Source organism: Rhinolophus ferrumequinum, chromosome 27 (assembly GCF_004115265.2).
Source record: "Rhinolophus ferrumequinum isolate MPI-CBG mRhiFer1 chromosome 27, mRhiFer1_v1.p, whole genome shotgun sequence".
NCBI lineage: Eukaryota > Metazoa > Chordata > Mammalia > Chiroptera > Rhinolophidae > Rhinolophus > Rhinolophus ferrumequinum.
This window is the reverse complement of record NC_046310.1, coordinates 26893105-26905639: the sequence shown is the minus strand read 5'-3', so window position 1 is coordinate 26905639 and position 12535 is coordinate 26893105. Positions and strand designations below refer to the sequence as shown.

The following is a 12535-nucleotide window of genomic DNA, read 5'->3' as shown; positions in this document are numbered from 1 at the left end:
GCATCCTCCGAACTTCCACTCTAAGTCTGCCCAGAATCTTCTAAAGGCACACCACATAACACTGTGGACTGTGCACACAGCCTCCGGGACACTGCACAGGACGCAGAAATGGGGCCAAGACCTGACTGTACTGTGGTATTAAACCCAATATATGTGAGGCACTAAGTTTTATTTTGAAGTTAAACTTCTATACTCAATTAACTTTTGAAATTGGACAGTGTTGCATATACAGTACTTACAACCATCAAAGATTTAATTTTTGCTAGAATGAACTCATTCTGCTTCTCAAATTCATTTTATAAGGTGTGATTAAAAAAATACAGTAAATGTTTAAATTTAAAACAAAACTTACTACAGAATAAGACACATTGCCATTAATCCCCCTCAAAATACTCCCCCTCGCTTCGAACACATTTATCCCATCATTCTTGCCACTTTCTGAAGCAGTTCTGGAAGTCCTCTTTCATGTCTTTAGTTGTGCTGTCTTGGCTGCCTCGATGTCCTGAATCAATTCAAAATGTTTACCTTTCATGGTCATTTTGACTTTGGGGAAGAGCCAGAAGTCTCAGGGTGACAGATCTGTTCAATTAAGGTGGATGCCATAATGACTTTATTTGACAGCAATTGCCATACCAGAAGCGATGTGTGACATGGAGCCTTTCCGTTGGGATCATAAAATACAGTGAATGCTGCTGCCGAGTGCCATACAAAGGAAAGGCAGGGACCTTCAATACAGGAAGCAGCATGTCGAACCTTAGGAACAGTGTGTGACAAGTTTCAACTTGTTTGGTGCAGTCAGGTGTGAGCTACGGTTGAGAGAAGCTGTGTTTTAAAGTGTGCCATAAATCATCCTCCATCATGACAATGCTCCGTGTCACATATCGCTTCTGGTATATGGCAGTTTCTGTCAAATAAAAACATTATGGTGTGTCCTCATCCACCTTATTCACCGGATCTGTGCAACTTCTGGCTCTTCCCCAAAGTCCAAATGATTCAGGACATCAAGGCAGCCACGACAGAGCAACTAGAGACTGTCATGAAAGAGGACTTCCAGAACTGCTGCAGAAAGAGGCAAGAACAATGGATTGAGTGTCAAAGCGAGGGGGAGTATTTTGAGGGGGATTAATGGCAATGTTCTTTTATTGTAATAAATTCTTTTTAATTTAAACATTCACCGTTTTGTTTAATCATACCTCGTATGTCTCAGAGTGAAAAACCAAATAGGTTATCTCTTTCTTCCCATTTAGGTGAAGGCATATCAGAGAAAGCACAAATTTCAACCTCCTGCTAGAACTAGGCTCCATGTGAATTGCTAATAGAAGCAAATGGAAAAGGACACCCACCTTCAGCCAATGTCAGGACTTCTAAGACTTTAACAGGAAGAGCACAGCCAAAGGTTTTCACATCATAGTTCATAGACTCGGTTACAGAGTGGTGTGGGAATATTCGTGTAGGCGTTCCTCTAAAGAAAAGAGACCACATGACTTCACCACAACTTAAACTTTCCTTTAGCCTAATTATCATGTACATATTTTCACAGTAAAGAGAAGATCTTTGATGAACAAGAAAGAAGAGGCGTAACAATGAAAAGAACTCTGGCTCATGTATTTGGTGTAGTTATATGTATTTTTCATTAAAAAAAGACTGACAGGATTTAGGAAAACTTGGCCTCAGACCCTAAAACTTCAGTTTTTAGACGCATGCTGTATACACTTTAAGTCTTTATAACTCTGCTTCCTCAGCTATGAAATAAGAAAGTTGGACTAGCTCAGTGATTTTCAAATTGCAGCCAATTTTGAGGGTCTCAATTAATATTTTGAAAACAAAATAGAATATAAAATAGTTTACCATACACTGTGGTCAAAAGTTTTACAAACATTGAATTAGATTATCTGTAAGCTTTCATCACCACTAGAATTATAAGAATCCACCAGATCTGCACAATCAAGCAAGAAATTAAATGGGTCACGAGCTAACCCGGTCTTCAACGGTAGATACGGCAGTAGAAATTATATTTCCTTCTCACCTTCATTTTAACATTCAGAAAAATAATGTAAAGTTACCAGTCTGAAAGTTATTCTGTCTTTGACCATGAAGATTAAATTAGGAGATGCACATGCAGAGCGGTCAAGAGCTTCATTTACCAACCGAGTATTATAACGAAGGTTTTCTTTAAATGATCACCAGAAGGTTAAGACATTTACACACACACACACACACACACACACACACACACACGCTATATAAAGTACGACTTTATTTCCTGTCTTTTCTCAAAGGAGTAGAAAACACTAACAGTATCAGCACTTTGATGAGCACTTTTCAAAACGCAAAAGTCAAGGATACATGCATTCTTTAAAAATCATCTCTCCTTTAAAATAGTGCAAAATTTTTTAGATAAATTTTACTATAAGTTGAAGATCCAATATTAACATTTTCCTGCAGGGGAAAATTCATTTTTGACAGACGAATTCAGAGGAAACTACTCAGAAACATGTTACCTTCTTCTAAAGTTCTAGAAGTGGTGTTGGGATGGGCTCTGGATATGCACTGGTGCGCCAAGCTTGTACTTGGTAACAAAAGTGTTCTTACTTATCTCACTGCTTATGGAAAGCCTTTTTCCTACTAATTTAGCTACAAGTTAGCTTCTGTAGCTAAAAGCCTTTTACAATTACCAACCAGCAGGCAGTAACAGCAGTTAGTGTGTCAGGAATCACATACTGATTTTCCAGAGTTGGAGGTCTTCATTCCCACCATCACTGTACAGCCGCGTCCTGGCATTTCATATTGCCTCTTTGGCATTAATGAAGCAGGCTCAGGTCAGATAATACTATCGCCATTTACCAGATGAAGAGTCACGAGTAACTTACACCAGATCACAGGGGTAGTAAGAGGGACGCAGGAAACTACTGACTCAAATCCAGTTTGTTCTTCACGTCTAAACAAACAGCATCCCGTGAAAAGTGCAAAGCGACGCCTCAATTGATGAATTACACGCAAGGAGGCCGAAATAACCCGCAAGGGTGCCGAAAGTCTATTTTCCCAATACTTTGGCATCCCCCCTCGCCGCCTCCGGTTGCAGAGGCTTCTGGAGTCACTTCCCCATCAGACCCACCGTGGCCCGTGACGCTGTGGGTTCCCAGATCCAGCTGGGGACCATTACTTACCGAGAGCTCAGCGAGCTACGCCGGCCGACCGGCGAGAAGAGCATCGGGGAGCTGACTGCAGACCCCAGGGACAGACCCTTCCTGCTTGTCGCCCGAGGCGTGGAGCCCGGCCCGAGTCCGCCCAGCGGACCCCTTCGAGCTCCGGGTCCCGGAGTCCGCGGAGAGGAGACGGCCGGGAACATGACGGAAGAGACAGGCGACAAAGAGCACGCGAGTTCCGGCGGTGGGACCAGAGCTCGGCCCGCGCGCGGAGCTTGAATGCCCAAAAGGCGTGAGGCGCGCTGTAACGACGTCAAAGCGTAGCGCCGTGGGGCGTGGCCGGGAGGCGGGGATCGGGGGCGCGTGGTGATGACGTCCCGCGCAGCGCAGAGCCGCGGGGCGCGGTGGAGGCGTGGGCCTCGGGTCCCCGCCCGGAGCTGCGAGAGGCCTGACCCCCTCGGGCAGCGGAGGTGGAAAGGCTGGTGGCCTTCTCCGGGCGGGGTTGGCCCTCCTGCAGCTGGAGCGCAGAGTCTGTGTGCACGCCGTTTTCCCCGAGCCTCTCGGGAAATGAAAAGGGGTCGTTCCCTGGTCCAGGTTGAGAAGGGACAGTGTAAAGCTGACACTGGTTCAACGCTCAGTGTTACGTTCGTTCTTTTCTAGGTTTGTCCTTTTCCCATTCAGCTCTGTGCTGGTTCATCCACACTGGTGACCACAAGTCCATCTCTCCACCCGGATCTGGATGAAAACCCTCAGGCTCCTAACAGTTCCTAGGGACGGCACGAGTGCTGCTTTATCCCTGCTCAGCGTTCCACTTTTTCCTGGTGGCTGCCATTTCTGTATTTACCTTCTACCTCATTGTATGTATTCGCTCACTCTAGAAATCTAGGCGACAGGATAGCATAGTGCAGAGGCTCTCAAAGGTACGCATCAGCATTGGCTGGAGGGCTTGTTAAGCCCACTGCTCAGCGGGACCTGAGTGTCTGGGGCTGAGGCTGGACAGTTGGCATTTGTAACAAGTTCCCAGGTGTTGTGCCGCTATCTGGGGACCACATTGCGATACCCACTGAAATTGAGAGTGTCTAGACTCTGGATTTAAATGGGATTTGCTTCAAACTCCACCTCTGCTATTTACTGTGTCACCTTTTTGAGCTTCCGTTAAATTTACTAATAGTACCCAGTTGTGAGAATTAGATAACGTTATTACAGCTATGACTCCATTTGTGGACGTCAAAAAACAGAAACTTAATAGAAAGGCAAGCAAGCTGACGAAAAAATATTTCCAATAAAATAGTACTCTTTAAAGAAAATCAGTAAGACAAAGCAAGCCACCTATATCTGAAAGGCGTGAACTGGCTGGAGATCAGACTGGAAATGACCAAAACACAGGAAAAGATCTTCCATTCACTAGTAATTAATGCTAATTAAATCACCCATTGGCATTGTTTGCCTATGGAGTTAGCAGTAACGTTTTTAAAAATGAGAACAGCTCATGTTGAAAGGCTGTGGGGAAATAGGTCTGTTGTACACACTTCTGGTGGGATTATGAATTAATCATCTTTTAGATGACAATTTATCAAAAAGATTTATAATTTGTATATGTTCTTTAAACATGGCAATTTCACTTTTGGAAGTTTATTTGTAAAACATTAAATAAATCATATATATTGCTAGTATTGCTTATAGTAGCAAACAATATAGAAACTAAGCTAAATGGCCAGCAATGGATTGACAGCATATTCACAGCATAGAATGCTGTAGATTAACGAGAGTACGTATGTGTGTAATGAGTATTTAAAAGATGTAGGAAAATATTCTCTACGATATCAAATAAAAAGGCAGTTTCGGTATTATTAAAATAAAAATGCCTCACAAGTATAGACATGTGGATATGTGTGAGATGCTGAACTCAGGTGCGCCTCCCTTCTGGACACCCTAAAACAGCCCTTTCAGTTAAGACCAAACTTTGATTTCATGGGGCTAATCCTGTAGTCAACAACAGAAAAATTGCCAAAATTATTCCCTGCAGATGTGGTAGAATTGTTAGAATCCCATTCTCAGCAACACAATAAATATATTATTGAAACGAAAGGCAGGGGACAATGACAACGAACTCATAGAAATTATCTACTCCCAGTCGTTTCCAGGGCATTCATCTCATTCTCATCTAATGGCAATGGAACTTCCTAAGAGAACTCTCCATTTCAGTGTAGTTGAAAAATCCTCCAAACACTGAAGAACGATGATTGTTCATCAGCAGCTCTGGGGACAGCAACCTGTCAGGGACTGGAGAGTGAGTGTCCCCGGCTTGAAGGCTGTGCAGCCTCTTGACACTGCCCTCATGAGTGTGTCTGTGTTCCAGTGATTCCATTTATGGACACTAAAATTTGATTTCATGTAACTTCCATGTGTTATGAAATATTTGCTTTTGATTTTTAAAACCATTTAAAGCTGCAAAACCAGCCTTACTTGCAAGTGGCAGTTTGCTGACCCCTGCACTAGCTTTGTAAGGGAGGCACAGCCAGCAACCAGTACAGGACCTAACAAAACACAAGATGCGCAATAAATGTTTGCTGAATGAGTTGAGTAAATAGAGATTACCAGGAAAACATCACAATGCTTCAGATGTAAACAACATGCATAAAAACATCCTGAAAGGAACTTTGACAATGTAGTTTTCACGTATTTCTTTTATTAATACACTTAAAGTTTTGTAATGTTTACATTTGTTTTCATTTATTTTCTAACAGCTTTGGCATTTTTATGGAATAAAATGGATTTCCTAAAATGGAGGCCTACTTTATAAAAGTATACGTAGAAGGGTTTGGCCTATAGGTTTGGTTTAACCAAGGTTTGGCCCAAGGTTTGGTTTAACTTGGGATTATCGCCTGCAAACCAGTCATGTCCAAGGTCAGAGGAGACCTTGCACACAAAGATGAGCCTGGGAGGGTGGACAACAAAATGCTAAGCTCATAATGTGAAAATTTATCTTCACATGTAGGATTTCAGATGATTTAAATTTTCGTCTTTTTCTTATTTCCTAAATTGCTTAAGTGAACATATATGAGTTCTGACAAGTTCGTGAACTCATCCTAGAAAAAGTGCTACATACCTCACTGCTGAATATCACTACAGTCACCTTCGAAGGGGACTTGGGAATCTATGCACCAATGCCAGCACCTAGTCCACCCTTCAAAGCAACTTTGGAACTCTTTCTCTGGACTGGTCATCAGAGCTGTGTTGTATTACCTTTGATGTCCTGAATGTCATCAAAATGTCTTCCTTTCAATATTTCCTTTAAGTTCAGGTAAAGAAAAAAGTCATTGGGGGCCAGATCAGGTGAGTAGGGAGGGTGTTCCAATACAGTTATTTGCTTACTGGCTAAAAACTCCCTCTCAGACAGTGCCGTGTGAGCCAATGCATTGTCGTGATGCAAGAGCCATGAATTGTTGGTGAAAAGTTCAGGTCGTTTTCATCTAACTTTTTTATGCAGCCTTCGCAGTACTTCCAAATAGTCAACTTGGTTAACTGCTTGTCCAGTTGGTACAAATTCATAATGAATTATCCCTCTGATATCAAAAAAGTTTAGCAACATCGTTGCAACAAGTTCGCAAACTTAATTGTCAGACCTAGTAGGTATTTGTTTAAACTACAGGAGTGTCAAAAGATCAAAAGTGGTAACATGTGCAGACACTCTGAGAAAAACAAGTGATGTCAACCAGTGATACAGCACCACCTCTGGGATACTTACTGTGTTTCCCCAAAAATAAGACCTAGCCAGACAATCAGCTCTAATGCGGTTTTTGGAGCAAAAATTAATATAAGACCTGGTCTTATTTTACTATAAGACCGGATCTATGATATGATATGATATGATATATGATATAATTCCGGGTCTTATATTAATTTTTGCTTCAAAAGATGCATTAGAGCTGATTGTCCGGCGAGGTCTTATTTTCAGGGAAACACGGTAGCTGCTTTGCTGTAATTATTTTCTCGGGCCTCCCTACCTCTGTCTAAACTGGCAGCTCCTCCAAGGCAGACACTATGCCCACTGTCTGTCGTCAACTCTACAGCAGCTCCTTGTCCCCAGAGGGTAAGGGGGTAGTTATTAAGCAATTAAACAGAATGTTTATAAACAGCAGAGAAATGGGGACATTAACAATCAGGAGGAAAGGAATGGAACTTGTCATTACTACTTACTTTTCTCTATTTGTAATGTTAGTTTTTTCATTCCAGAACCTCTATAGCCAACTTCTAGTAAGACACTGAATGTAGTAGAAAGTTTTATAAGAAGTGACAGACACAGATAAAGTTCACTAAAAATTTTAATCCATGATATAAATGTTACCTAAAGACACAATTGAACATCTTGTATTAGACAATAAAATATAATAATCAAATTCAATTTTGTAACTATTTCTATGGCACACAGAGATTACCCTCAGATCCAACCTAGTAATTGTGTTTTGTTTGCTTTCTGAGAACCACAGCATAAGAGCAGTATGTTTAAAGAATACAAGTAAAGTTTGCTAAAATGATCGTCACAGATGTACTGTTTACTAAATCAAGGAACATTTCGTTCATTTATGCATTGAATCCATTTTATTCATTAATAAATTCCCTGATGTAGACTTCAATAGAGCACTCCCTGTTTATCGTGAACTGGTAGTCTCTTCTTCCAGTATAACAGGGATTAATGAGTACTTCATTTAGGAGAAAACCTCCATTTTAATTATATCCACATAGCCACTTCTTAGGTCTGGCATCACCAATGCAGAAAAAGCACTTTTTCGTGAGGCAACAGGAAATTAACAGCACTGATATGAAATATGCCAAATCCAATGGCTGTCAGTATTGCTTTAGGAATTTTCAGACATTTAGGTAAATAAAACTATCATCATAAATAAAAGAACAAGTGTTATTGTCCTCTTTACAGAAGACTGACAAGTCCTTAAGTTTTCTTGATATGCTACAGAACAGCAAGAACTTCTAAACTTTCTTCAAATGTTTTAAGGTTGAAAATTAATTATATTAGTTGGATTTTAGCCTCAGTGAAAGAAATTTCGAAAGTATTTAAATAACTGATAAAAAGCCATAAAATTTGGATTGGAGTTTATAATTTTTATAAATATAATTTTCAAAATACATGCCTTCAGACATAATGTAAAATTCATTTTCACACCTTTCTCGATAATGCCTGACAGTCCAAGCCTTGCTTCCCATAGTACTTATAGAAAGAAATGTGTGAATAATGAAAATAGAAGTTTTCCTAGAACAAGGATAGGGCTTCTGTTTTTAAAACTCATCAGCCTCTCATGTGCCGAAAATGTTGAAAACCACACACATCCAAGCAGTCTCATCCCAGAGGGACACACACTCCTAAACTGTCACATCTTTGAAGACACAGGAGATGGGAGAATACAAATGTCTCCTAGTGAGACATTAACTATTAATATTTCTGTATGTATAGTAGTCAGGATTGCTTCATGACATTATCAGGATAAAATAAAGGGTTAGATTTTCATCTTCTATCAGGCTACCAAAGAATTACACATTGATTGGCAATCTGGCCTAAAATAATTAGGCTTTTTATTTATAATTCCCTTTTAAAAGTTGTCATTTGACAATAGTTTCAATCTGTAACAGCAGGTTAAAAAAAAAAAAAAGAGGTGCCATGCTATATTAATTAAAATGTTCCAAGATAGAAGTACAAAACCTGAAAATAACTTCAGTGCTATAGACATTTAGAAAGTTACAATTTTTAAAACTCTGAATAAAAATGTCTTGAGAACAGGTACATCTCAAAAGAACATTTTATACACTTTGGGAACAACTCATATTTCAAGTAACTTGAAGGATGACTTACAGATTCCACACCATCTCGAAGTTTCTCTTTGTCCCCGCAGTGCGGCTTTGCTTTCGAGCCTCTCATGTTCAGCTTACCAGTAGTGGCTCCTTCATGCTGAAACCAGACTGCTTGCTCATCAGTTTTCTGTACACCCCATCTGGTTTTGAAAGCAGTTCTTTGTGTTCCCCACATTCGATAATTCTGCCCTGGTCGACAACAGCCACCAGATTGGCGTTCTTCACGGTGGACAGGCGATGGGCGATGACCAGCACAGTCCTGCCTTCCGCGAGCCGGTCCAGTGCTTCCTGCACGAGGTGCTCATTCTCGGCATCCAGCGCACTGAGACCCGAAGCCGCACAAGAAAGATGTCAGTGCCCAGCCTACGTACAGCCATGTGCCCCGTTCCCGACAGTGGCCTCTTGTTGTAACTGAGCCCTCTTGGGTTTCCCGTCTATGTTTTGTGTTCTAACGGTAACATAAAAAAGAGCTTGGGACGCCTGGCTGCACAGAACTACTGTCACTTAAATGGAGAGCATTCTGCACGCAGCTTATTAGAGGGACTGGGGCTCATCACAAACGTGTCTGAATTGGAACCAGAACCTTAACTCATGGCGCTGCCTGTCCACTGCTTCCAGCTGCCATTATTAATTCAGATTCGGTCACTTCAAAGTGTAAGGAGAAAGGCACTGTCAGCTGTATCACAGGAAGTGCAGAGTAATAAGTCTTCCGTAAAGAAAGAATGTGGTTTAATACAATTACACATAGTATTGAGACAGCCTCACCTGGTTGCTTCATCGAGGAGAAGAATTTTGGGATTCTGAGGAAGGAAAAACATTTTTAAAAACATTTATTAGAAAAACACAAAGTCTCAGTAATAAAAATAAATGAAGTGCTGATACATGCTACAACATGGATGAACCTGGAAAACATCCTGCTGAGTGAAGAAGTCAGGCCCTACATGCTACTTACTGCATGAGTCCATTGATGGGGAATGCCCAGAGCAAGCACATCTACAGAGACAGAAAGGGGCCCCGTGGTTACCTGGGGCTGGGGTCCACGGGGGATAAGGAAGGGCTGTGTGTGCGTGGCAGCGACAGGGTACAGTCTCTTTCTGGGGTGACGAAATGTTCCAAAATTGATTATGGTGATAGATACACACCACTGAATACACCAAAACCCACTGAATTACATATACACTTTTCATGGGTGAATTGTACAGTATGTGAATTATATCACAATAAAGCTGCTACAAGAAAACCACACACTCATAAGTGTCTGAGACAAGCACATAAATGAAAGAGTTAGAGATGATTTTAAGCCATCATCACAGTAATCACTGGACTGGATATTGTTCATACGCAGTTTTATCCTGCTGACCAATCAACTAACAGTATGAGGTGGGGGTGTAAAGTGAGTAAGACAGAGCCTGGAGTCAAGCACCTGCTTGACTCTAATTTATTTGGAGTATCACAAAACTGAGACACAGGCTACAACACAGGGGAACCTCGAAAACAACATGCTAGTTGAAGAGGCCACATGCAAAGGGCCATATCTTATCTGGTTCCATTTCTCTGAAATGCCCAGAAAGGTGAATGTAGACAGACCGAAAGCAGATTAGCGACGGCCCTGGGATGAGGGAATAGGGAATGGCTCTAAGTGGGTGCAAGGGATCGTTCTCATGTGACAGAAATTTTGGGTGGGTTCCAAAATTAAATTAGTGTGATGGCTGAATAACTGTAAATTTACTAAAAGTCCCTGAAAAGTACATTTAAAACTGGTGAATTGTATAGTATGTAAGTTCCGCTTCAATAAAGCTGCTTTAAAAAATAAAAAAATCACCTATAACTCTAAGGAGAGTAGTTACATCCCAAAGGGGAAGGCTGTCATTTCCGAAAAGCATGTCTGTCACCGTCAGCCAGAGCGGCTTCCCCTGGACTTCCCCTCTCCTCAGGAGTCTCGCAGGAGCATTTCAAGTCCGCACTGTTTGGCATAGCAGCTGACTGGACTGCACAGAAGCATGCTTTATTGTTTTGCTATTTTGACAGAATCACAGCTCACCAGTTAGACTGCATGCTTCTTGATGGGAGGTCCATGTGTTAAACTTTTCTCCATCTGACTCGCCTAGCACAGCACTGGCCACCTACTGCCTAAGAAATGCTTGTGCTTTTTGGTGTTTTTTAAAACTCTTATTTATTTTAAGTGTGTTTTTTCAGGACCCATCAGCTCCAAGTCAAGTAGTTGTTTCAATCTAGTTGTGGAGGGCACAGCTCACAGTGGCCCATGTGGGGATCAAACCGGCAACCTTGTTGTTAAGAGCACCAAGTGCTCTTAACAACAGCACTTGGTTGTGCTGGACAACCAAGCACAACCAACTGAGCCATCTGGCTGCCCTTAGAAATTCTTGGATGAAACGCTCTCAGCTGGACCCCTAACTCGTCTTTCACCAACTGTCAACCATTTATTACCCACCCCCTCCAAAAAAGAAAAAGAAAGAAGAAAAATAGTCAATTACAAATGACAAGGTCTCTAATGAAAACCAGTAACAGCCCCCAGCCATGTGGCTTCAGGCTTACCTTAAGCAGAGCACGGGCAATTGCGATCCGCTGTTTCTGCCCACCTGACAATGGCAATGACAATGTTTCGTTAAGAACTGAAAGCCTTAACCAAAATTCCTGGTAACCAGGCTTTGTGATGAGCCATATGGCAGTCTGGAGGTAACTTCTCCCAGTTAGTCACAGCTATGACAGATGGCAGAACAGAAACCTAGTTTTAAATAGATGTCTCCTCATTAACCTCAAAATGAATAATGACACTTATCGCAACTAATATTTATTGCGGAGGTCTTATGTACCAGGCATTTTCTAAATGCATTACACGTTATTATCTCATTTAATCTTACAAATTCTATGAAGTAGATCCTATAATTATTCCCTCTTTATAGATGCAAAACTGAGGCATGAAATAACCTGTCCGGTGGGTCGCACCTGGTCAGGGGCAGAAGTGAGGTCTGAATGTCCACAGCGATGGGCTACGCTCCTCGCCCTCACACCTACCGTCTCCCTCGTACCATCTCCAGTGCAGCATGGAGACCAGAAACTCAAGGAACGCAGAGGTTCTGAGCAGCATGTGAAGTGTGTGTGGCACAGGGCACTGGTGACGCAGGGTGGGGACACTGCCGCCCCGTCAGGGCACTACTCCTAATGCCTCCCACACAGCACTGTTCTCGTCTCTTCCCGCCAGGGAAGAACTGGCACGGACAGCTGCCTGTGCGCACATGTGGAACTGGAGGCAACAAACAGAGGAAGCACTCAGAGGCCCCCGTTTTAAAACTCAAATCCAGCCGGGGGTAGGAGTGGGGATGCAGACAGGACCGCAGGAGGCCTGCAGGACATCTGGGACTGCCCCCCATCAGCCTCCTTGCAGCCCAGGGACACAACTGCTAACTTACAACTGGTGACCTATCGGAGTGCAGTCCTCAGGACTCACGTCCCCAGACTTCATTACAGAAAACTCAGCTTCGTTTTTGCTGATGAAAACATCC

At 42.2% G+C, this 12535-nt stretch overlaps 2 protein-coding genes across 2 annotated transcripts in view; both read right to left on the bottom strand.

The window, feature by feature from the left end:
- NUP133 (nucleoporin 133) overlaps positions 1-3453 on the bottom strand; it is a 51088-nt gene extending 47635 nt beyond the window's left edge. Inside the window, 2 exon segments of the mRNA XM_033099605.1 lie at positions 1344-1462; positions 3168-3453. Coding sequence (XP_032955496.1) covers positions 1344-1462; positions 3168-3349 — 301 coding nt within the window. The 5' untranslated portion in view covers positions 3350-3453.
- A 4000-nt stretch (positions 3454-7453) lies between these two features.
- The window catches only part of ABCB10 (ATP binding cassette subfamily B member 10), a 31602-nt gene continuing 26520 nt past the window's right edge, over positions 7454-12535 (bottom strand). The window contains exons 11-13 of the mRNA XM_033099514.1: positions 11568-11611; positions 9777-9811; positions 7454-9333 (exon numbers count right to left, since the gene is read on the bottom strand). Of these exons, the coding sequence (XP_032955405.1) occupies positions 9081-9333; positions 9777-9811; positions 11568-11611 (332 nt within the window). The 3' untranslated portion in view covers positions 7454-9080. The remainder of the gene's footprint in view (positions 9334-9776; positions 9812-11567; positions 11612-12535) is intronic.